This window comes from Ruditapes philippinarum, unplaced genomic scaffold (genome assembly GCF_026571515.1).
Source record: "Ruditapes philippinarum isolate M1 unplaced genomic scaffold, ASM2657151v2 ctg582_1_1_1_1, whole genome shotgun sequence".
Taxonomy (NCBI): domain Eukaryota; kingdom Metazoa; phylum Mollusca; class Bivalvia; order Venerida; family Veneridae; genus Ruditapes; species Ruditapes philippinarum.
The window spans coordinates 383169-409629 of NW_026867385.1; the positions used below are offsets into that span (position 1 = coordinate 383169).

The 26461-nt window shown below is 33.4% G+C and overlaps 2 protein-coding genes across 4 annotated transcripts; both read left to right on the top strand.

Moving 5' to 3' along the window:
• The first annotated feature begins 1808 nt into the window (after nucleotides 1–1808).
• Nucleotides 1809–12616, top strand: LOC132735945 (excitatory amino acid transporter 1-like). Its single transcript, XM_060722988.1, has 7 exons — nucleotides 1809–1855; nucleotides 3456–3507; nucleotides 4635–4824; nucleotides 8867–9100; nucleotides 9686–9880; nucleotides 10506–10640; nucleotides 10996–12616. The coding sequence occupies exons 3-7, from the start codon at nucleotides 4685–4687 to the stop codon at nucleotides 11195–11197; spliced, it is 906 nt and encodes a 301-aa protein (XP_060578971.1). The 5' UTR covers nucleotides 1809–1855; nucleotides 3456–3507; nucleotides 4635–4684; the 3' UTR covers nucleotides 11198–12616.
• A 1542-nt stretch (nucleotides 12617–14158) lies between these two features.
• On the top strand, nucleotides 14159–25593 carry LOC132735944 (excitatory amino acid transporter 3-like). 3 transcript variants are annotated; one of them, XM_060722985.1, is made up of 10 exons: nucleotides 14159–14429; nucleotides 15573–16001; nucleotides 17952–18123; nucleotides 18450–18492; nucleotides 18810–18879; nucleotides 19900–20089; nucleotides 21755–21988; nucleotides 23166–23360; nucleotides 24133–24267; nucleotides 24690–25593. In XM_060722985.1, the coding sequence occupies exons 2-10, from the start codon at nucleotides 15701–15703 to the stop codon at nucleotides 24907–24909; spliced, it is 1560 nt and encodes a 519-aa protein (XP_060578968.1). In that variant the 5' UTR covers nucleotides 14159–14429; nucleotides 15573–15700; the 3' UTR covers nucleotides 24910–25593. The 3 variants fall into 3 exon arrangements, with proteins under 3 accessions (XP_060578968.1, XP_060578970.1, XP_060578969.1); XM_060722987.1 differs by lacking the exon at nucleotides 14159–14429 and adding an exon at nucleotides 15223–15359; XM_060722986.1 differs by lacking the exon at nucleotides 14159–14429 and having other exon boundaries at nucleotides 15231–16001.
• The last annotated feature ends 868 nt before the right edge of the window (nucleotides 25594–26461 follow it).

Consider the following 26461-nt stretch of genomic DNA (forward strand, 5'->3'; position numbering starts at 1 on the left):
ACCGAGTCTTCTTCCTACTATGGACAATCACCCTATGAAGTTTGAATATTGTGGGCCTTATAGACCTTAAGTTATACTCCGCAAACTGTTTTTAATTTTAAAGTAATAGTGGCCTTAACCTTTGACATTGTGATCCAAAATCAATAGGGGCCTTCTTCCCAATATGGACAATCATCCTATGATGTTTGAACACTGTGGGCCAAATTGAATTTAAGTTATGCCCCGGAAACTGTTTTCAGTTTTAAGATAATAATGACCTTGTGGAAACTGTTTTCAGTTTTAAGGTAATAGTGACATTGACCTTTGACCTTTCGACCCTATAATCAATAGGGTCTTCTACCCAATATGGACAATCATACTACGAAGTTTGAACACTGTGGGCCAAATGGAACTTAAGTTATGCTCTGGAAACTGTTTTCAGTTTAAAGGTAAAAGTGAACTTGACCTTTGACCTTGTAACCCCAAAATTAATAGGGGTCTTCTACCCAATATGGATATTCATCCTATGAAGTTTGAACATTGTGGGCCAAATGACACTTAAGTTATGCTCCGGAAACTGTTTTCAGTTTTTAAATAATAGTGACCTTGACCTTTAACCTTGTGACCCAAAACCAATAGGCGTCTTCTACCCAATTACGGAGAATCATCCTATAAGGTTTAAAATTTGTGGGCCAAACGGAACTTCAGTTATGCCCCGGAGACCAAATTGCTAACGGACGGACGGACAGACGGACGGACGCCGGGGGTATAACATAATATGCCCGAAATTTGTTCGGGCAAAAAAAAACGTTCACATATCTAATGAACGAAAGGAGTTCAATAGTATTCCCTGCTGTAAGCAGAATCTACCAACCCGGCAAGTGCAGACCAAAATCAGCCAGCACGTCCGAACGACTATTCGATATTCAGTTATTATATCTGTTATTATTTTGCTTAAAAATATTAAATGGTCTTGAAGGAAAAATCTATTTAAGTTATAGCCTGGTATATGTTTAGCATAATTTGATGTTGATATAAAATTTTGATGTCAAGTAAATGCATTAAATTTACCAGGATTTCACATAAAATCGATCAATTTTGTCTTTCTGTGGAGGGTTAATAAATCTGTCTGACTGACTGTCTATCCGTCTGTAAGTAAGTCGCTAATTTAGCGTTTTTTCTTAAAGATGGACACTCGTGTCTGTTAGCCTGTCTTATTTTCATTTTACAAAAGCAAAATTTATCGAGGCTCAAGGTTTTTGTGTCTCAACACATGGTCGCATATTATCCCAACGACCTGTACGATTGCCAAACAGGTCACGTGACCTGGGTAGTTTGTATCTGACTTTAAAATCAAAAAAAAAATATTTATTTATGAAGCTTTAGATTGAAGCGTTAAATCATTTTCATGTCAATTGAAATGCGTTTCATTTATTGACAACCTGAATTCGTATACCCAAGGCCATTTTGTATAAAAGCTACACTTGATGATATCGGTATATAGGACATACATTTCTTTATGAGCTGACTACAAAAATCCAGAAAGCAAATAAAAAACGTGGTTTTCATTACAGCCATTGTATTCAATATAATTATTCTCGTCTCCTTTTAAATATTTTTTCCCCTTATAAGTCTCTTTTTACCATTTAATGTTTACAAAAGAAAAAAGAAATGAAACAGTACAGTTCGGTCTAATGCGTACTGTTTGCTTTATCCATATTTTTTTCGTTTCTTTTTGTGTTAGATTTTAAGTAAACAAAGATTTCGTGTTACGTGATCTTTATTGTTCTTTGAAAGCTTGCAACTTATACGTTCCTGCTTTTGTTACTTCAGAAACTGTTTCCCTGACAACATAGTAGAGTCTGCATTCAGAAAGGTAATTTTCATAAAATAAGTCGGTGAAGCAAAATAATTATTTCTTTTTTTAATAAGTAAATAAGTGTTTGCCTTTAACATATTATATCTTATGTCTTTCCTACTTTCTATTGATCAGCGTCGAAAATAAATATTTATTTTAACTTTATTACAACACTTGAGAATTAATTTTACATTTAAGCAAACGCTATACCCAACGTTTTTAGAGTACATAGTACTGTCTTACCGGACCAAGTTTGAATGGTAGCCAGAAAAAATGACAATTATTTTCTCTCCCTCTCTCTTGTTACACAACAAATGGCTCAGACTTGTAAATTAATATACGAAATAAAACTTGAGATTCGACGCATCGCTATGACATTTGTCATAAAAGGAAAAAAAAAAACAAACAAACACATAATTCTTTCTTACGTACGAGCGGAGTTCAATAAGTTCGTAAAGCACAGGGGTTAACTCACAGATTGGAAGATGGTTTCAACATTATTTTGTAATATCATCCCCTTTACGTCATTGCATGTGGCCCACTTTTCTTTTCAGCAATCTATGCCTTTAAAATGAAAGTCGTCTGGTTTGGTTCCCAGACCAAACCTCTGTAGCAGCCTAGCTTGAGATCATCACCGTCTCAAAATCTGGTTCCACGCAAGTGGGACTTAAAATTTCGAAACAGATATTAATCACTTTGGTTGGGGGAGGGCGGGTCAGATCTGGACTGTATGACGCGTGAACTTGCACTCATAAGTAGCCGCTCAGGCAACCCTGGACTTGTGCACAGGGACATTATCATACAAAAAAGGGCACAGTTGTCTTCCCCTTCGATTTCCTTTAAATGCAAGCCTTAATTGTTTGATAAGATTGGTATAGTATTCTCCTGTAATTGAAATACCAGCTAGCTTGTAATCTATCCATATAATCCCTTTGGAGTCCCAAAAATACCTTGGCCAATATCTTTGCCACTGAAGGGTGGTTTGGCATTGTAACTGCATGTTCAGGTTTCTGGATACCCACGTGGCAGATACATGTAACATGCCTAAATGCAAACACCTTCATTAGAAATACCATATTCTGAAGTAAGTTCGGCAACTTTAATCCGGCGATCAGCCATTCAGGAATGGATCTCTTTGGAAATATCTTTTCCATAGTGACGAACTTCATGACTGCCCTGAACTCAATATTCTGACTTTTTCATAAAATGTCTTAGCTACGTGTAGGTTTAAAAACAAAAAGTAAGAGAAAAAATGTATGTGTTGACTGCACGGCTGTTAACACTAAACAGAAAATTGTATAGAAAAATACCGAGTCCATTGAACTTATAGAACCCCCCTCGTATAGATCTTTTTACGACGCGGTCCGTTGCTATGAAAAAATCGACCGGATATAGTATTTTCTCGCACATGCGCAATCTGCGTAGGGCAAAAAGATCATCGCCCTACATAGAAATGTTCATACACAATTTCGCGTCAAAAGGAATGTTTTCACTTTCACGAGCATGCTATCACTTTCACGAGCATGCTAAATATATACACATATAATATAACCCTGTTAGTTACATCGTTTCTATTTGAATGTGTTTTCTATAAATGAACGTATTTTTATACTTACAGCAAACGACTATTGTTAATACATTTGATGTGACAGAAACAGATGGGAACACCAGTATGTATATTCTTATACACACGTATGATCAGACAGAAATTTTCATAATTATCTCCTCCATAGGATAAGAGATAATCTGCTAGCTGTTATTATAATATTTCAAAATCTCTCTTCAGTTATACAAAGTAGTTCAAAGAAATCGCTTAAAACGTGCATAATAATAATAATAATATAATAATAATAATATATTTTGATATTTTTACTTAGAAAGCTTTTCTGCGATCGGGATTACCATCGATATTGCATAATTATCTTGTTGACAATTTTGACAACTTTCTTTTTTGAATGAACAAGTCAGTACATAAAACCTCACTAAAGTTCAGTATTTACTGTTCACCTAAATTTCATAACATTTCTTTGTACTTATTGACCGTCTGAAGCCTCGATGCTTTAAGGCCGTCCCAACACTATCATCGGCACTGACTTTTTCTTTGTCTTAGGTCTGGCTAGGTCTCCTTGAATTTGATATCAAAACCTAACCTGCTGTTTTCTTCGTTTAATGAATTTTCCCTGCTTTGAATTAAGGACAGTCCATTCAAAGTTTAAGGGATTTCAATATCAAAATGCAAAACAAATAAACAAAGAGTCTGATTAGGGCTGACAAATGAGTCTCTGAACTTGTGGCAAAGTTTTGTCATTTCCAGTTCCGGCAGGTTAAAGGTAAAAAATTGCTTTTATTTACAAAATCAGTGCTCATAACTCCAGGCAGGAACAAAAATGACTTAAATGATGCCATAGGAATAAGGACATAATGATTATTTCATAAAATGTTTTCAAGAACTGCAATATTCTTTGAAAATATGACTGCAACTTTCATCAAGGCTATTATAAAATTAAGAATTTATTTCCTTGCACTTAAACAAACTGAAACAACCGACACCGTAAGCTTTATTCCTAAGAAGTCCCTTTTATAACTCTTTAAATCTAGTAAAAATTCCAAGACAGCGCACGGGAGTTAATACTTGCGTTGTTACATGCATATATTAGTATATGTCGTTCTGCTGATCGTTTTCGCGTAGATGAACTTGCTACATTTTATAGGAAAGAAAATCGAGTTTTCTTGAAAATATATATATACTATAGAGCTATATTGCAAAAACAAATATGTTTCTTTTTGTTTTCATCAGCAATTGTTGTCGATCAAGTCGACTCCCCCAAAGTCATTAAAGCAGAAGGGATGAACATTCTTGGCATCGTCGTGTTTTCCATATTTTTCGGAGTTATGTGCTCGAAGATGGGACCAGCCGGAAAACCACTCTTGGACTTCTTTGAGGCTCTTCATGTTGCGACCATGAAACTTACAATGTTGGTCATCTGGTAAGAAAACCAAATTTAATACATTTACTTAACACTATACCGGTATACTGATTTCCATGAGCCGCCATGTTGGTTTTTTGTAAATAATGACGTCATTAATGGGCTAAAATACAGTACTAAAATATAGAGGATATTTGTTTGTTTCAGTGTAAGATCGAACAAGGTTAGCTTTTAAAAAAGCTAGTAGCGACTCGCTTCGTACTTTTTTTCAAGGGGTGTGTTTAAATGTAAAAATGACAGTTCTGTTAGCTGAAGAGACTTCAGCGAACATCAAAATAAAAGTGAAGTCAACACTGGCCCGGTGCCCGATGGCCAGTGTATATAAGTTCAGACCAGTGTAAATTTAAGAAAATTTTGTTAATTATTTAGTAGAATAAATTCAAAACTGGAATTCGGGCCAGTAAATTCAAAATCTTAAACTCATTGACTGAAAGTGACATATAAAGTTCCTTCAGTTTAACCAAGATGAGTATAAGTATATATGAAGGTGCATGTAAACAGATTGAATGAAGAACCTATGTCTATGCACATTTACTATATGGCCTGTTGACCTTGACCACAAAATGTTAGATAGGTTGATTTCATAAAGATGTCTCTTTATACAAAATTAAGTTGTAATACATGTATGTTATTTAGTATTGGAATGAGAGGCACAAGTCCTAAAGTAAACACAAGTTGTCAATCAATTCAGCCAGAAAAGCCGGGATCCTATTAAAAAATATAGGGATCCCGGAAATTGACCAGTCTAAGAAGATGTTTTTCAGATAAGCCGGGATCCTATTAAAACATACAGGGATCCCGGAAATTGACCAGTTCAAGAATATAGTTTTCAGAAAAGCCAGGATCGTATTAAAATGTAAATATTCTTTGATTTTTCCAATTAATTAGGCATATAATTATAAGTATTGTGATTTCCGCATTTTAAGTTTGTTAATAAATAGCTCTAAATATATCTATAGCATAAGTTAAATTAATTTAACGTTCATTATATACAATAAAAAATTAACGTTTAATGGCCTTTCATTACGACAACAATCAACACAAATATAGTTCATTAGGTTTTTCCTCCATATCTTATACGATCCCGGATCCCGGGCGTCCCGGATCCCGGCCAGTAGATACATACACTAAATACCGGAAAGGATAAAATGACCGGAAAAAAAGGAAAAATAAAAAATGCATAGAACCAGATGTACACTTATGTTAATTAACCAAACGAAAACTTACTACAGAGAAAACAGGTGAAATCGCTAAATCAGAATTCAGTGTAAATATGATTTATTGAAAAGAATTCATAAAGACAAACATTTTTATCATCATTATATCTTTGCGCTCAAAACAATACTTGCTGATTTTTAAAAATGGCGTGAAAATTGGAGGTTTTTTGACGCTATGTAAGATAAAATTTGATTGGCTAAATAATTTTGGATCCTAGCCCCGATAGATAAATTTTGTAGAAAGCTGGAAGCCAAGCTTCGATTAAATTTTTGGATAGCTTCGGAGTTTTAGGTTGTTTCTCAGTAAAATCCTACCGTAATACCGGCTCGCCGTGGCGAGCCGGCAAAATATTTCACCGAGTGAACACCAGATGCAATATTTTCCACGAGTGGCGTAGCCACGAGTGAAAATATAATAGCTGGGGTTCACGAGTGAAATATTATTTGATCTTACATGTAAAACAAACAAATTTTCTGTTTATTTCATGATTTTTTAACGATTTTTACACCATTTTACTGATTATTGCCGCGTAACGTCATGCTCTTATCTTCATGACGTCATCAAATAATGACGTCACAATGTTGAAGCAAAATATAATTCCATGATTATTTTTAGATTTTAGATGTTTTTCAGCACAACGTTCGTAAATATTTACGAACTACAGTTATCACGTACATTTTTTATTATGATTGACTACATTTCCGCTGAAAAAAACAGTCATTAATGATAAATATTTTATTTTTACGCCAAATATAGTTCGGCTACTGTGAAATTATATTTGGTAATCATTACTGTGAAATTATCAGAATATAATTAACCGTTATAATTCAGTAATCTACTGCAAAACATGTAATAAAGTATCATAAAAACTAGCTTAACGAAAATAGGCGAGAGCGGGATAGGTTGTGTTATGTCTGCGTTTTTTATCCTGGCCGCCGGGACGAACCCATATAGGCCAGAGTATCTGCGCACTTGCTGGCCCGGTCGGAGGACCGTAAACAGCTGCGACTCACTTTATGGATCTTCCTAAGATTGTTTTTTATACGGTGGCAGTAAGTGGAGACAACGATACTCTAATATTACCGACACCCTCCCGTGTTAGCCACGACAGGTCAACCAATCATCTCTAGTCATTAAGATGACTTGACCTTGACCTGCCGTGTGCCTTGTCTGTGACGTGCAGGCCTTTTGAGGGATTTGGGAGCAGATCGGGTTTATTATAATAATAAATGACGACATACGGTAGACTATATTTACCGATTCGTCATATAATCACTACGGTATACCGTATCCTGGACATTGCCCGGATGTCGTCGTTGTGCGATTCTTTTAGTCATCCTATCATCGTGCAATGTGCAATCATCGCTAATGATATATATAATCACTTGTATTGGTTCTTCACTGTTGAAGTCCACGACTCCTCAGCTATGACATTTTTTTCTTATTCTACAGTTACCAAAACAATAAATATATACAAATTATGTAAAATGGTATAGATTTAAGACGTTGTAATAAGAAACAAGTGAATCGCTAAATTACTTTGTAACACAAAACATTTGTAAAACTTCAATCAATACGTAGATACACTTTCTTATAGATGTGTGTTAATATTCATGCCGCCCGACCCAGTGAACGTGTGCAATGTAGTTGTAAATATTTGTTTAGAATAAGAATGATCTGATTGATTATCGATTTCCTATAAAATTGTGGTTGATCTTGTTTACTCTTTGGCCTTCTCTTGTTCTGATTGTATTGAGATTGTATTCAGGTTACTTCCTGTTTGTTTTTGTTTTTTTAGTTATTTATTTTTATTTGGGGGAGGAGGGTTCTTTTGTGTTTTTGTTGTTGTCTGGTGTTTTTTTGCTTTGTATTTATCTTTATTTATTTTTTTCTTATACTGAAATTTTCGGGAATTTTTGTGATGGCAACGTTTGTTGTTTGTCGTTTTGTCATCATCCACAATGTCTTTAAACAACATCTTTTTAAACCACAAATCATCCTGCAGGCCAGTGGTTACCTCCCCTTATCAGTACAGTGTGACATAATCGTTGCGAGGAGTTTGTCACTTTCTACTAAATTACAAAAATGTTTCCAGTCAAGATCACAGACGCTATTTAAAAATTAAATCTTGTAAACAATTTTCTTTAGAAACCAAAATCAAGTGTTAGGTATCAAGTATACTTGGAACGATCTTTTGGTTTTCTACAAAAGTTATGCCTATTGGATCAAATTTGGCCCGCCCTGGGGTCACTTAGTGTACATAGACTTTTAGGAAAATAAACTTTAAAAATCTTCTTAGAAGCTACAGTTTATAGAGCTTGAGGTCCTTTACAAAATTGATGTTAATCATGCCAGTTGGGTCAAAATTGGCCTTGCCCTTGGGTCACTTAGTTTACAAATGAACGTATGTATTTTTTATTCTGTAAAAAATTAACAATGCCCAAGCTTTTTAACTTGCAAATTTCCTAATGGACAAAACAATACAAATTATTTATAATGCCTTAATCAACATAATGCATTTGAATTCCCGTAGTATTCCTAATTTTCAATAATATTGTGATTAACCATAGGTCAAATCACTGATATAATTTTGGACTTTTTCACTATTCGGTCAGTTTATATTTTGAAATTTTCTCTAAAATGATGAATGGTTTTGTCCACATTAAAAGACGGACAAGTCTATTTAGCATGCTAAGGTTTAATCATAATTTATTGTACATGTATTCTTCAACGATAACCATCCATGTTTTTTGCTAACGTTTTCAGAAATTCTTTGTTTCGTATAATCTAGTTTGTTGTCATCATTTTCGTCATTTTTTCTAAGGTATTCGCCTATCGGAATCATCTTCCTTGTGGCCACAAAGCTGATTGAGATGGAGGACCCAAGTGTCGTGTTTATACAGCTAGGATACTACATGCTTACTGTTCTTGCTGGACTCGCTGTCCATGGTTTTATAGTTCTCCCACTCGTCTATTTCGTAGCTGCTCGCAGAAATCCATTTGTGTTTATGTATAACATGCTGAAAGCGTTGCTCACTGCATGGGGAACGGCATCCAGGTATTTTTTATGGGTTTTACTTTATGGGTTTAAGTCGCACCCACCGACACAATATAGGTATTATGGCGGCCCTTCTGTTTTACTAGTTGAGGAAGACCTCAGGTGGGTACCCTTCTGTACCTGATTTCAGGCACAAACGGACACCTGAGTAGAAACCGACCTTAACGTTTTCGAAGCCCCAGCTGGATTAGCTTTTTCCTTTCCAACCCTAAAGGAAATGGCTTTAACTGCTCGGAATACGGTTTGGTGAGTTTTTTTTTTTGGGGGGGGAGTGGTTTTTTAAAGTCAAAATTGACTTAAGACGCACTCCCGGGAAAATAACGCGTCGCCTGTGTGCCTTTTCTTTTTAAAAAGATTTTGTTACCTTTCCGTTTTGTTTTTTTTCAAGTTAATAAAATTTTGAAATAAAACAATTTTTTTCCAATTTTTTTTGTATGTCTTTATAGACCCCGTTTCTGTTTTGGAACCCCCCCACAAAGTGGAAAAACCAAACTTTTGGGGGCCCCCCCCCGTTGTTTTTTCCTATTTCACAGTAGTTGTTTTTTCCTTATTACAATTAATATTTTTATCTTTTGTTCATATCAGTTCAGCTACATTACCCGTCACTATGGAATGCTTGGAGCACCGCAACAAGATCGACATCCGGGTTGCCAAGTTTGTTGCTCCGATTGGTGCCACTGTAAATATGGACGGCACGGCACTGTATGAGGCAGTGGCGGCTATCTTTATTGCCCAGGTCAATGGTATAACCCTTAATGTTGGCGAAGTGATAACAATTAGGTAAGATTTATTTTATTATATTTCATTTTATTACTCGAATGTTATCTCTGAATAGGACAAGCAAACAAATCAAGCTTATTAGATTATACATTATGAGGAGGGATTTATTTTAACAGCTGTTTATATATGATATGATATGATATGATATCGAATAATATATGATATGGTTAGTTTAAGAAATTGTATCATTTTTTATAACTTAATATTTTATCCACTTGTCTCTCTTTTCCCGAGCCATTTTAGCTTTTCGTTCTGTATTCCCTGTCTTTAAAACTTTTTTTTCTCTTTTCCCCGTCTTGGTAACCACTGAATTGCTAGATTTTATATGAAATAATAATACATAATAATAATAATAATAATAATAATAATAATAATAATAATAATAATAATAATATATTGTTAAACCCCACTGCTTATATATGATAATAGATGGTGATGACAAAATAAGAAACCTTAGCCGCAAACAGAGAACAGTCTTTTGGTCAGACTGCACAGATACATTTTAGATTTCTTAGCTGGCCTGGCTCTCTCTATGCTAGTGGAACAAGAAGAGCATTATCGTCGTCCGCAATAAGAAGTTTCAAAGTATTATGTGTGTATTTAAAACGTCATTTGTAAATTACAGCCTGACAGCCACTGCAGCAGCCATTGGGGCAGCAGGTATTCCTTCTGCTGGACTCGTTACCATGGCAATAGTGTTGACTGCTGTTGGTTTACCAATTGATGACATCAGACTTATCTACGCAATAGATTGGTTCTTGTAAGTAATTTGTGAACTTTTCTTTGTTATGTTAAAACAATTCATTTAGTCGTGCTTAACCTACTTAAACTATTTCCCAACTTTACATGAATCATAGCAGCCTACATATCCCGGCAGCGCTTAATTTTTATATGCTGATTTTGAAATCCCTTAAATCAAAATGGATTGCTCTTATTCAAAAGTAGGGCGAATCCATTACACAAATTCGGCAAGTTTACGGTTTGAATGATAATTTCTTCTATTAATAGTTTAAACATGACATCAATGGCTTATTATAGTCTATATGTAGAAGTTCATGTAAATTTAGAGATTCTATTTTTAGTTTATATTAAACGTTTGTCATACTTTACTCTAGGGATCGGTTCAGAACAGCTATCAATGTGCTGGGTGATTCATATGGTGCTGGAATTGTGGAGAAACTTTCGCAGGCAGATTTAGCGAGATTTGACCAGGAACATGGCTTGGATGCTGACAACGAAATTTCAGTTGAAGAAACTATTCCAGAAATGGAAAAGGAAAACGGAGGGATCAACAATCCTACATTTACAAAATTTTGAGTACATTTTTCATGCTTATAAAGATGTGCGTGTCTTGTAGTGCTATCAGATGGGACAACAATGAACTTGAGGCATTTCTAAAGGTTAATGCGGTAGTAAAAGATATTGCTACGCGCGTAATCTATATATATATTATTGATTTGTATTTCAATAAGTGTATAATGTATTTTGCAAATAACAAAATCATACCCCCGAAAAAAAATCCCCAACAATGACAAAAAAAAAAAACATTACTAAAAAAACCAACAAAATATTAATAAATATTTGATATGATATATGAATAATATCAAATTTTGTGTATATACATGTTCTTTTGTGAATCGTATACATGTAAATTACTTTAACATTAATACATTTTTTTTAAAACATTTAAATGTATTAACTTAACATAATTTTGCGTTCTTCTTCTTATTTTGTCTTATTTTTATATCAAATAATGAAACATACAATAAGACAAGGCAAGCCCTATCTGTTGCTAGACGATATGAGATAGCGTTGAACAACTCCTCTGTAAAAATAAACCTTATAAATTAAGCACACACAGTTTTAACCTTAAGTTTAATGATTTATCTTATCATAAACTTTTTTTACTGACATAAAAAGATTAGATTGAAACGATTTGTTTTGTCATTCATGAAGTTTAATCTAAATCGCATCAAGCGTTTTTACGTCTTGTGAATGAACAAACGTTCAATAACTTGCGCGAGGTAGTTAACATGGTTATAATCTGGTGCCGATCTATGCCTGAAAAATGCTGTCTTTGTGACCGAAAACCCAACCAAAATAAATAGATAAACAAATACACATTGAATCAGGGACTGATAAAAAAAAATCAAAATTCAATTTGTAACTCTGTTATTATTAACTTTAATGGTTCCTTTGACCTGAAAAAGTATCTTCATTTTTTTTTAATGATAAGAAAACAAACTTCGTTGCACAGTAAATTGCAAGTAATGATGTTTATTTCTTTTCTAAATTGAAAACTGGACGCTGATGCATTCTTTACTGATGTTGTTGAAAATTTGATTAAAATTTTCGGTCAAAAAGTCAATGGTGGACAGTCTACTGGTGACAATAAGCGATTTATCAAATTCTGTACCAGTCAATGTAAAAGTGAATTGCCCCTGGGCCCCGCACCCTTTTTACGGTTCAATTTTGTTTTAAATGTGTTTTCTTCATGGCTCACGCTATTTTTGTGATAATCAATGTATTGAATTAGATTAAAATTTCATATATTTAGAGGCTTTATTTCATACCACATTATTTTCGTAACAACTTTATTTTGATTTTACATTATCAATGATTGCTACATTGTTTTATATATATATTTTGTTACAAAACAATACTTGTATTCTGTCTTGGGTACATTGTGATGTAAATAAATATTATGTTACATATATTAAATATGCACCATATACAGATCTTTTCTGTTTTATTTCTGATTTACGTGAAAAGCCATAAACACTGTATTTAGTTTCAAATGTATTGTTCTCCTAACTTTAACTGCGTTTCAATAATATACAATGTTTTTTTCCAAAGTGCTTTTCTTTGTTACATAAATATGGTAATTATTTCGTTTCGTCTACATGTTTATCTTTTAAACTATCTTCTTTTGTATTGTGTCAGTACACTAGTAATTTTACATTTTTTGTACAAGTTTGACACTAATTTCATACCGAAGACGTTTAGAAAATACTATTGAAATAATAATAAAAAAAACACATGTTAACACTGGGTAATTATATGGGTAATTATATAATCAGATTTTAAAGTCTACAACCCATGAAAGAATTCAAAGTGCGAAATGTAGTATGAAAACTTTCTGGTTTCAAAACCGATCGCGACCCTTACCGCTCTGAGGATCATTAAAACTTTTTTTTAATTTAATCAACTTTAATATAACACTAAATGATTATATGTACTAGTACTCTTAATTATTTTGTATTGATTTTGTCCTGCAGACATTTTTAATGATTGACATTGAAAAGTACAAATTCTGTTATGAATATGCCCTGTTTTGATTTTTTTTTACATTTGCCATTGTTCGTTAACCTGCAGTTATTTTTAACGATACATATTTTGTAACGAATATGCCCTGTTTTGAATTTTGTACACTTGCCGTTGTTTATTGTCCTGCAGTTATTTTAACGATTCATATTTTATAACAAATATGCCCAGACACTTGCCATTGTTCGTTGTCCCACAGTTATTTTAACGATATATATTTTGTAACGAATATGCCCTGACATTTGCTATTGTTCGTTGTCGTTAAGTTATTTTTTAATATGCCCTGACACTTGCCATTGTTCTTTGGTCTGCAGTCATTTTTAACGATTTATATTTTGTAACGAATATGCAATGTTTTGAATGTTGTTCACTTGCCACTGCTCGTTACGATACATATTCTATAACGAATATGCCCTGACACTTGCCATTGTTCGTTGACCTGCAGTCATTTTTAACGATACATATTTTGTAACGAATATGCCCTGACACTTGCCATTGTTCTTTGACCTGCAGTCATTTTTAACGATACATATTTTGTAACGAATATGCCCTGACACTTGCCATTGTTCTTTGACCTGCAGTCATTTTTAACGATACATACATGTATTTTGTAACGCACATGCCCTGTTTCGAAGTTTTTACAATTGCCATTGTCATATTTGATGAAAAAGTCTTGATAATCTGCCGCTGAAAGTGCTAAATTAATGATATACTGTATATGACTCAGTGTTTGAAATGGGTATGACCCTGTTATACCGTGATGTACCCTTAAAATTAAAACATGTTTTTTTTATATGAAAACACACAGTCACACCCGAAATGAAAATTCTTCTTTTAGTTAAATGAAATTTAAAGCAATTTTTTTATTTGCATACAATGTTGATTCAAAACCGACAGTCAGACATCTTTCAATACGGAATAGGTTAAGTTCTTCATATGTAAACAGCTCAAATCTTTACATAGGCTACAGTAAACTTGCAATGCATTCAAACATATAGCTTCGTGACGAATTTTCAATCTCTGTACAAAATCTGTCCGTTTGTCAACGTCAAATAAACTAAATGGACTTTTGATTTTTTGTCAACTTCATCAGGGCACGACGTACCGGGAAGTTTTGATGAAGATAATTCAAACGTGAAAACAGACGGACATAAATTAACCTGGGGATTTATTTTGTGTACCTAATTTATCAACTCATTGTTGACGGTATCTCTTACACTTGTAGGTGAGTTTTATTTATTTATTATTGAACAAAAAAAATGGTGTTACGAAATTTATATATTACTAATCCAGGATTTATTAATTTCTATGACGCGTGCGCATCTATTAAAATTCAAGAAATTATACGTTCTTTGTTTATAGCTCACGGTTGTGAATATTAATCATAGGTACGGGGAATTCACCTACGCATAATGTATGTAAAAAACGTCGCGTAAAATCACGCGTGCATATCTGTGTAACGACGGAGAACGTGCATTACAAGGTCAAAGGTCAATATGCGGAAAGATAAACAATGAAACAAAAATGTAAATCTCGTTTTTAATCGATTTTTAATGATAGATTTAGTTTAGTTCACCATTTTATTGGAAGTTTTTAATGGAGAATATATATGCTCTTTCACGCTGTTAAGTTAAAAATGTCAACAAGACATAAGATTATTCATGAATAATAAAATACATGAATTTACGGGAAACTGCGAAAATGGTACACTAATTTAAATAACATCATATGATAAATGTATAAAATATATAAAATTACATTGCGTAAAATATATAGCATTAAATCCTGATAAATTGTAAATCGAGAATATATGTTATTTTTAAAATTACAATAAACGAGGGAGTAATTAATTCATTTCAAGCAAGGATTGTATTTTTCACCTACCTTCGTGATTAATACGACACAAGAAGGCTGGGCAGAAGTGTACTTTATATAAAGCTAAAAGCCGGATCTCCAAGAATAAGTTTGTTTACATTCAGGCGATGTACGTTCATGTATATATATGTCAAAAGTGGGGATTTTGTTATAATTATTTTCCAATATAAATACAAGGAACATCCGTATCTATTCAAATAAAGTCATGGAACGTCATTTAATTGAATTTATTCAAATAGTGGTATAGACGCATACCAAATCTTCATCTAGATAAGCTGTCGTGCGTGTTTAGAATTAAAACTTTTAATCGCCTATCAAATAATTTTCCTTACTTAACGTCTGGATAAAAAAAAGAAATCACAATTTTGTATATGAATGATTTCAAGTGTTAATGACAATCATTTTGATATATTTCGATTTTTAGATTTCGGTCGATGAAATTTGAAGTATACAAAAACAAAGGTGGTAATATTTATTTTTCTTTTTTTCAAAGGATAGTTCAAAATTTTCACAACGCAAGGGATAGTTCTAAACTTGTCGCTGTTTCGTCTTCAGTGTGTATACTGCTCGGTTAAAGTATTTTTTTCGGATAAAAAGTGAAAAAACTGAAACTCAGTAACAATGGTAACCGTAACGAAGGACGGTGTTACTCGGAACATACCAATGACCACGAGTCAGAAGATACTGCACCATATCAAGGCGAATCTCATCATTATATTAATGGTGATCGCCTTGGCGATTGGCGTCATCGCTGGGCTGACGGTACGGACGGCGGACGGTTGGGAATACTGGCAGAAAAGGAAGATATTCTACCTGAGATTTCCGGGAGATTTATTGATGAACATGTTGAAGATGTTGATATTACCTCTAATCATTTCCAGTATCATATCATCCCTAGCATCTCTCAATGCTAAAGCATCCGGTAAGATATAGATTTGTTTTGTTGTCCTTTCTTTACACGTGATTTCCACATTAAACAGTGCCACTAACCCTTTTATACCCAAACATGTACAATGAACTTGACCTTTTGTGGAAATGGAACGGATGACTGTTAAGTTGACTGGTTTCAATATTTGTTAAAAAAACAATAATCTGTTAAGAAATAATGACGATGATGATGATGATGATAATAATAACAACAACAATCCTAATAATCAAAACAGAAAACGAATGATGTAATCAGACTGCATTGGTTAGCTGTCTTTAATGGCCTTTTACTAGTGGTATACGGCTGATGCTATAGCCCGCCACTCGCACTCTCAGTGTTTTGACAGGATAATATGAACGGAGAAAAATGACCGGTAAATATTTTGGCTTAAAACATCTAAAATATACATACATTTATCTCCATGACAACATGACACAAAGCATCTGGTCCTTCTTATATAATATATGTATATGTATTTTTGGGGTATTATGTATTTTTATCTTGTTTTTTTATTTATTTTATTTACATAACATAGAAATGCCAAAGCAAGATACTTGAACGCGCTATTTATGAGTTCTCTAGAAGTGCTGTGGTGAAAATATAATTTATAGAATCTTGTAAAGTAAAGTGAATTGAGTTGTTTATATTCACAAACGTTTTGTATCTCACACAGTCTACAAAAACACTTTGCCCGACGACAAAATAGGCAATAATCTACACAAAATATTAGGGTATCTGGCCATAATGTAAACAAGAAGTTCTTACATTCTTTTCCATTTCATCATCGTGAACACATATTTCATCATCGGTCCTTGAAATCTCGTCATATTTCTAATCTCGTCACCTGTTTATTCGTACCCATTTCACTAACATGGGCACGACATTGCCCTCAATATTATCTTATCTTTCATTACTTACAACTAGTATTTGATTGGATAAAATCCACGTTATAAATCTTGAGTTCTGTTTGACATGGACTGGTTATCACTTTGTATATTTGTGAAAACTGCACTTAGAAAACTATAATATCACCTATATCAACTTTAAAGGTTAAGGGCCTATTTGCAAACAGCACTATGTACAATAAGGCCGTGTGACTGCTATCTTAGAAAACTTAGTGACTATGAAATGAGGAAGTTCTCGTAACCTTTTATGTTATCAACAAATGGACATTCTTCAAATCTTATTTACGTAAAATGACGCTTATCCATTTACATTAATCCTTTATCAAATATTTTCCACAAACCCTACAATTGGGCCGTCCTTTGAAGAAGAAAAAAAATCAGAGGGAGAATCAGGTCTTTCATTCACAAGTTTTTAGATATCAGTTAACTTTCCATGTAGGCTTTCGAAACAGACCAAAAAAATAAACATGCTCTTTAATTATCTTGAACAACGTAATTTATTTTAGTATAAATCAGAACTTTACTTAATTAATCAAAAAAGAATAAATTTTTACTTCTTTAGAAAGGGCATGCATGAGTTTGATAACATTTAGATAATGGTTTTAGAGCATGTTAGATGCTAACCATCTGATGAATGAGGAAATGAATGTGAAATAAATGGTCAAAAGGGTAGCGAAATGTATGAAGTAGTATGTTAACTTCCATACAAAATATCTGTACTTATTGCCAAAAGGCAACAGAAGCAAACGATAGTTCACGTATATGGCCAATGAGTAACTTTTTAGAAAAAAAAATAATAGGGCACCAAAAATAAAAGCTTTTGAGAAATGAAAATAATAGCATATCTGGTGTAGAATGGGCCTTTAACAAGTACGTATGTATATTTAGCTAACAATTCGGATTTCTTTTTTTAGTTTACTTACCGCTTCTTTATAATACATATCCATCTTTTGATACATTTAGTTTTTCAACAAGTGCTCGTTTTATTGTTGTTATTGCTTTTTTATGTAAGATAAAGTTAGATATTTTTAAATTTTAGGTAAAATGGGCCTTCGAGCGGTTGTGTATTACTTGACAACGACGTTTGCTGCCGTCATCATGGGTATAATCCTCGTCCTTGCCATTGAGCCCGGCAAGAAGGGCGGTGAAATAACTAGATCAGGCAGTTCCAAGGAACAGGAACCCCTGGAAGCACTTTTTGATCTTATCAGGTATTAAAAACCAGTCATATATTTTAAGTAAGTGTTTCATAAAATGAGACGGATAGAAATTGTTTGTGTAAAACGCACGAGAATTAAGCTGATATAAATTACATGATATTGCAAAATGTTTTTCATAAAAAAGAAGTCTGTAATAAAAAAACTGCATGCCTCCAGGTGAGCCGCAATTTTTCAAGAAAATTATACCTGAGAAAAATGTACTAAGTTTCTTCAGAAATTGTATGTATACCATATAATTATTTTGTGTCGTTTGTTTTATGATTTTACACTAACATATATGATATGACAAGAAACTGATTCCCACTTTTTCTCTTCAGGAACTGTTTCCCAGACAACCTCGTGGAATCAGCTTTCCGAAGGGTGAGTAAAGTCGTTAATTCAATACCTAATCATTATACAATGTTTTATAGATATATTTTTATTATAATTATTATTTATCCTTCAGTTTATATCCTTTTACATAAAGAACCTAGATTTGAATGCAGTAAAACTGTAACAATAGTGCAATGATTATTGTATCCCCAGTTTTCCTTTTGAACAGTAACCTTCCGTTTCAATTTTCTTGTTGTTCTAACCTGAATTTTTTCCAGTACTTTTTGTATTACAGTATAATTATATATCTCTTATCTATTCTAGAATCTGTGATAATTTCTTTTAAACTATTTTATCATTTCCAGCAAACAACAGTAACGGGTACTTTCAAATATCAACTTCCAATTACACTTGATGATGAGAACAAGACGGAAGGTAATTGCAATGCATTTTCAACATTTTGTAATTGTCACGAATGCTTTGACATTTGTAATTGTAATGCATTTTCAACATTATGTAATTGTCACGAATGCTTTTGTAATTGTAATGAGTTGTTTGTACTTGTAATTGTACTCCATTATTTACACTTTGTAATTGTAAGGTGTATTTGAAATTTGTTATTGTAATACTCATTTTCTATTTGTAATTGTAATGTGTCTTTTACAACTCTAATTGTGATGCACACAATCACAGTTGAGATTCTTGTTTGTAATGGTAATACATGTGAATGTATTCATTATTTGTAACAGATTTTAGTAATTAATATTTGTAGTTGTAAACTGTCATTTGAATGCTTATCATATTAAGAAAATGTGTTTCTTGCATATTTGTCATTACAAAGCAACATATTAAAGAAAGTATTCAAATTTACAATCTTGATTTAAACATGACATAGTCGGACTATTTTTTTTTTCATGTCAACCACTATAATTGCGCAAACTAAGAGCACATTTAGATATGTACTTAAAAATACAAATGACAGAAAAGATATGCGAGCAAATAAATCTTTTTCGTGATTTAATTTTAAATAAGCGAAAGGGTATCCGATTTCAGATTTCTATGGTACTAGGTACCGCATTATAAAGGCGAATTTATGATTGAACTTTTTTGTTCGCATGTGAAAAGAACTATAAAGAGCTTTTATATTCAATGTCAAAGATAAAATATAAATCTTCGCATGTAAATTTTTCAAGTATGAAATTATTTTGCGTTCTATCCGAACGAACTACACTTGAAAAAAACACTAAGTACATGATTTGAGGTGTTTTTTTAAATGGTTCAAACTAGTTAATACAAATTTCCCCTTGTCAGATTCGTATACGCAGTGACGTCATCACTAATTAATGTTTATAGCTAATTCATTCAGATGTTTAATAATTTCTATATATATAAATGTTTGATATGTTAAGATATAATTTATAACTAAAAATAACTTTTTTTTATTTGGTTCACTAGTGATGGGTAACTATACGAGTGAGTCGCCTAATGTAGAGAAGAGTGAGGGGATGAATATACTCGGTATTGTCGTGTTCTCGGTGTTCCTCGGTGCCGTCATCGCCTCCATGGGGCATGCCGGGAAACCCCTTCTTGATTTCTTTGAAGCCCTCCATGTCGCAACCATGAAACTAACTATGCTTGTTATCTGGTAAATATGAATAAATCAAATTTTATCCTTAAATATTTACAACATCTTTGTACAATATGAAACATTCAAGGTATGACACCCATTTATGCCTTCAATGGAAGGGGACACCTTTGACGTTTTTCCTTTATAAAAAGGGTAATTTAAGGTACTAGTAAATTTGGATTCTCCTGACATATAGTATTTCATATGATACGAAAAGTGGCGAAGTGTGCCGGATTTTCACGAAGTTATGGATCTGGTACTCTTTTATATTTTCTTTAACATTCAAAGGTGATGAAAAGTAGAAGCACGCAAGGACCATTCTACTAGTAATGGGTGTTGTACCTTAAGAGGAGTGGTGAAAAGTGTCTTTTATGAAAACAATATTATACAGTGAGGTGAACATGCACTAAAACTTTCCTTTAATGATATGTACCTAAAATTACAGCAATAAAATTTGATAGATATTAAATTTGACACTGTGTTTTCCTATATATAATCTATGTATGCGGTAAGTTTACCTTGAAATGCAAACATTTTGATTTATGCACACAAAAAAGGACCGCAAATTATTTGCTTTAAGCACTGACAATTATCTCTAATTCATTTCGCCACATCTTATCTGCAAACAAAATCTTAATTACATACATGTACTTCAACAATTTAACAATTAGTTTATGATTGCAGTAAAATATAGACTAAAGTACTCGAGGTCAAGAATGCAAAAAAATGAGAGAGAAAAAAGTCCCACTTTTAATGTGACACTTTGCAAGTTAATTGCTTAAATTCTTGCGCAACCGGAACTGAAGGTTTTCAGTGATAAGCCTTTGCCACTAGTGTTGAGCCAGGCCAAGCCTGTACTTCTGTGCAGTCAGTCATGGTTCAACACTGTTATGGGTGTGTTACTTAAAAGAAATCACCTTAATATCCATTGATCAGTTCATGGACTGTCCTAAAATGGAAGCTTATATAAGAAACACAGCAGGCTATGTGTTAAATATTGTTTAGACAGTACATACAGCATAGTTCGATCCCTACCTTAGTCAGAATGAATGTGTTCATAGTCAGAACGAAATGAATAGTGTTATTTGCTGTACTATTATGTCAATTTTAAAATGTTAAGTATTTACATAACTGACTTTGTATCTTCAATAACTGAAAACAAAGCGTTTTTTTTTTGGTTAAAGTTACTCTCAAATTTAAAGTGTACATTCTATATTTTTGTGTGTGAAGTAAACGTCTTTATCTTTCAAAGGTAATGACTAAATGGTACATTATATGTATAAAATAAACGTGTTCGCACCTTTAAAGAAAATGTTTTTATTTTTAAAGGTATTTACCTACAAGTATTGCATTTATTTTTAAAGGTGCTCATCTAAAAGTATTGCATATATTTTAGAGGTTCTCGTCTATAAGAATTGCATTTATTTTTCTTAAAGGTGCTCGCCCATATGTATTGTATTTATTTTTAAAGATACTCGCCTTTAAGTATTGCATTTATTTTTAAAGGTACTTTCCTATAAGTATTGCATTTATTTTTAAAGGTGCTCACCCATATGTATTGCATTTATTTTAAAGGGTTTCGCCTCACCTATAAGTATTGCATTTATTTTTAAAGGTACTCGCCTTTCAGCATTGTTTTATTTTTAAAGGTACTCGCCTTTAAGCATTGTTTTATTTTTAAAGGTACTCGCCAATAGGTATCATTTTTCTGGTATCTACGAAATTGATAGAGATGGAGAATCCTGGCACCATATTTATACAGCTTGGTTACTACATGTTGACGGTGCTGGCGGGCCTCGCAGCACATGGTCTTATTGTTTTACCGGTGGTCTATCTCATTGCGACGCGGAAGAATCCACTCATATTCATGTACAACATGTTGAAGGCCTTACTCACAGCTTGGGGAACGGCATCCAGGTAATACAACCTTAAACCACTATGATTTAATGTAATGAACTTGTCCTTCTTCGAATTAAGAGAAATGTCTTCTGATAGGTTATTTCGCCTGCTTACGGCGATCAAAAATCGTCAGTAGCGACTGCCAATGGTCTGTATTGATTGCAATCCTGTCAGTGCTTATTTTGAAATTTCCCCCTAAAAATGAGGAATGGTTTAGTCCAGATTAAAAGTTGGACAAGTCCATTTATTATATTCAGGGTTGTAAATGTTTTTTTAATTTTAACAAAGCTATACTTCGAGTAAGAACTTCACAGACTGGAGTCTGTCCCGATAGCATGTCCATGTAGATTGACATTGCTCTATGGCGGGGTTTTTAGACCTGCACTTAATGCCATCGCCTCTAGTTTTAAAAGTTATATAAGTTTTGATTCCATTCCACCCATCATGACGTTGTGAATGCTTATACACTTAATTAATGTTAAAACCACATATTTGTATTTGGCTTTTTTTCCCGAACATTTATTATTTATTTCATAATCTTGATAGCAGATTTATTTAAATTATGTTCTTTAATGCAAATATAAGCGAGCTAAAGTATGTAATGGAGGGGTTTTCAACTGCATGCCTGGGCGATTAATTCATTAAAATTGTGAGCCTACTTATTTTGTATATTTTCTGACGTTGGCCATGGTTGTATGGTTATAAATTAGTTCCATTCATTGGTGTTTACATACATCGTTTATATATTTTATAAATGATTTTCATTTAAACTAAATTTCATACCTAAAATTCACAGGGCTTCATGTGAATTGCCATATATTTGCCCCAACTTACGAGAATAAAGAACAAGCCGCGTTCTAATCTAACTGGTATAAATTGCATAAGTCAACCAAATATCAAAATATGATTATAAATTTAATACAAAAACAGGAATTCCCAAATTTTACATTTTGCACACCTTGATTGAACCAGATATTAACGTGTCCGTGGCTTAATTATAATTTCATTAAATAAGATCGTTTGAATTACCTCCTTTTCAGTTAGCATCTTATTTAGACAGTACCAACTAACATTTTTTTCACTCTTTATCTTGTATTTATATTTGTTTTCATTACCCTAGCCCCCGTAAATACACCATATTGGCAAGCATTACACTGTAAATATATATTACACCAAGTTCTTTATCAACTTACAGCTCTGCAACACTTCCGGTTACAATGGAATGTCTTGAGCACAGAAATAACATTGACATCCGGGTAGCAAAGTTTGTAGCACCAATTGGCGCCACAATAAATATGGACGGCACAGCTCTATACGAGGCTGTAGCTGCCATCTTTATTGCTCAAGTGAACGGGGTCGGTCTGAGTATTGGAGAGGTCATCACCGTTAGGTAAGATATAAAGATTTTTCTTTAAAAAAAAACAAAAACAAACAAAAACAAAACAAAAAACAGAAATTATTTTCATTGAATGGTAAGAAACAAACATTTCATGAATGGCGGTAGCCACCAGTGAAATATGATGATTTTCATACAACAAGATGACAATAAATCCTGTATAAATAGAAAAAAAACTTGTTATTTTATACATTTTTCTAATTTTTTTTACATTACAATTTCAAAGACTTCCTCTTAAAGATTGTTTATTGGTTGAATTTAGCAAAAAGTGCATGTAGTCTGGCAAGACACCAGTGAAAATACGGAAATATGTTTCACTGTAGTGAAAATGAAAACACGCATTTTATTTTATCAATATTTCTCAATATAAAGTAGTATATTATAAATTGTCTTCCTCGCCGCACAAGTAATTAAGAAATACTTAAACATTATGTCGTTTGTGTTAAGTTAAGACATGTTGAATTTTGGCGTTTCACAATAAGCTCATTAATAAAAACATCGCTCTTTAAATTTTCTCTGTAATTGGCATTCGATATATGGAATGAAATATTAGTAAAGCTTCATTTATAAATTTATTGCACAACCTGAGTAAAATAATACAATAAATGAGTTCGCTAAAATGAAAAAGAAGGCCGTTTAGTCAACGAACTATTACTGATTATTTCATGAAAATATGAAAATGCCACATACTTGTAAAGGGGAATCAAAACTAACTTTTGCCAAACTACATAACAACGTGAGTTATCTCCCTGTCAACTTGTTTCAGTTTGACAGCAACAGCAGCAGCCATTGGTGCCGCCGGCATACCGTCAGCTGGACTTGTTACAATGACTATAGTGTTGACGGCTGTCGGCTTACCGACGGAAGATGTGTCCTTGATCCTTGCAATAGACTGGTTCTTGTGAGTATTCGTTAAAAATTAACAAATACATGTATTAAAAACATGGCTGGTTCCAGTTTCAGCTTATTAAAATTCTCTAGGCCCTATGGTAAAACAATGTTCTCATGTCAAAATATGACTGGCTTTTGTAGTATATTTATAAGTATCAAAATGTAAACGAAACGAAATGTCAGAACATAGACGAAACGAAAAACAAAATATTAGAATTGAAACAAAACGAAATAATTAATAATAGTTAATATCTGGATATAAACGAAACGAAAAACTGAAATAGCATAATTTAAACGAAACTAAATACAAAATATAAGAATACTTTGCATTGTACTATAATAACAATACGACTGCTTCCTGTACGTAGGTGATGTTATGCATTATACAATTAAATAGAAAATGACTGATTACTTGTGTTTCCATTTTTTTAGGGATCGCTTCAGAACAGCTATCAATGTACTCGGAGATTCTTTTGGTGCTGGAATAGTTGATCACTTGTCAAAGGCAGATCTTAGTGAGATTGACCATTTAAATGAATTAGAAATGGCAGAAGAGACGACAAAAGCCGAGGAGGCGGGAATCACGAACACAGCGTTTGTCAATGGCGGAATGAAAGAAACGGAAAATGGCGAAATTGGTTCACGTTTATAAGACACTTACATAACTCACAGTACTAATGGCATAATTTTTCTTGATAATATCAACATTTAGATCTGAAATCAGAATGAATGCTTTTCATTTCATTAACCCTGCATTTTCGCAATAGCAGACTGTGCAAAGTCAGACTTGTTCACACCGAGATGACAGACTTTCGGTAAAGATTGTGGCAAAGCTTTAATTGTAATTAAAGCCTTGATTGTACAAAGCAAATACAAGCTCCCTTTTTTAAAGATAAAACTTACCATTTTTCACGAGAGTTTCTTGTTTATAGAAAAATATTTTCCGACGAAATCCGCAATGTTTTCCAGAAACTCCGTGACAGTTATCATAAGAACTCCTGAAAAGTTATCATAAGAACTCCATTCTTCGTGTAACAGTACCTCCCAGTGATTGTGGTATTTATGAAGGAATTAAAGGCAATCTTATGCATAGGAAGGTATTTCAAAGGGATGAGGACAGACTTGTTTCATACATTTCCGAATGGATTGGAGACAAAATAAGGATGTAGCCTACATGTAAATTACATGTAGCTTTTATTACTTCTTACTCTGTTATCTGTGCATCATAAAGAAAAACATTTTTTTTGTAAAAATAGACGTTACCTATTTTGTATATGTTTATATTAATGTGTAATTAGTGTAAGTTACCTGTAACACATTAAAAGCTTTCTTGTTAGATATGTTATTATTTTTACCTACCCGGTTATAACGATTTCAAAATATTTGGTGTAAAATCCTATTTAGGTTTGGTTGTCTTTCAAATCAACAAATTTGTGTATCTGCGTGGGAAAATTGTCGAAGTTAAAACTCATTAAAGGCTCATTACGCCTCAGGAATATTTTTTTATGCTCCCCGAAAAATTTCGGGGGAGCATATAGTCGTCGGGTTGTCCGTCCGTCCGTCCGTCCGTACGTACGTACGTCCTGAATTCGTGTCCGGCCCATAACTTTGTTATTTGAAGTCGGATTTTAAAACTATTTCACAGAAATGATCACCATATTGAGACGACGTGTCGCGCGCAACATTTGGCTCGCTACCTTGAATGTCAAGGTCACAGCATGACCTTGCAGCAAAATCGTGTCCGGTCCATAACTTCATTATTTGAAGTCGGATTTTAAAAATATTTCACAGAAATGATCACCGTATTAAGACGACGTGTTGCGCGCAACATTTGGGTCGCTACCTTGAAGGTCAAGGTCACAGCATGACCTTGCAGCAAAATCGTGTCCGGTCATAACTTTGTTATTTGAAGTCGGATTTTAAAACTTTTTCACAGAAATGATCATCATATTGAGACGACGTGTCGCGCGCAACGTTTGGCTCGATACCTTGAAGGTCAAGGTCACAGCATGACCTTGCAGCAAATCGTGTCCGGTCCATAACTTCGTTAGTTTCGCTACCTTGAAGGTCAAGGTCACAGCATGACCTTGCAGCAAATCGTGTCCGGTCCATAACTTCGTTATTTGAATCGGATTTTAAAAATATTTCACAGAAATGATCACCATATTAAGACGACGTGTCGCGCGCAACATTTGGGTCGCTTC

What these genes read in the sequence shown, in the direction of transcription:
- LOC132735945 (XM_060722988.1), top strand. Translation starts at nt 4,685, where the DNA reads ATGAACATTCTTGGCATCGTCGTGTTTTCCATATTTTTCGGAGTTATG. An exon ending in CTTACAATGTTGGTCATCTG is followed by an intron (nt 4,825 to 8,866) that starts GTAAGAAAACCA and finishes ATTTTTTCTAAG; the next exon opens with GTATTCGCCTATCGGAATCA. An exon ending in GGCGAAGTGATAACAATTAG is followed by an intron (nt 9,881 to 10,505) that starts GTAAGATTTATT and finishes TGTAAATTACAG; the next exon opens with CCTGACAGCCACTGCAGCAG.
- LOC132735944 (XM_060722985.1), top strand. Translation starts at nt 15,701, where the DNA reads ATGGTAACCGTAACGAAGGACGGTGTTACTCGGAACATACCAATGACC. An exon ending in TGATGAGAACAAGACGGAAG is followed by an intron (nt 18,880 to 19,899) that starts GTAATTGCAATG and finishes TTGGTTCACTAG; the next exon opens with TGATGGGTAACTATACGAGT. An exon ending in GGAGAGGTCATCACCGTTAG is followed by an intron (nt 23,361 to 24,132) that starts GTAAGATATAAA and finishes AACTTGTTTCAG; the next exon opens with TTTGACAGCAACAGCAGCAG.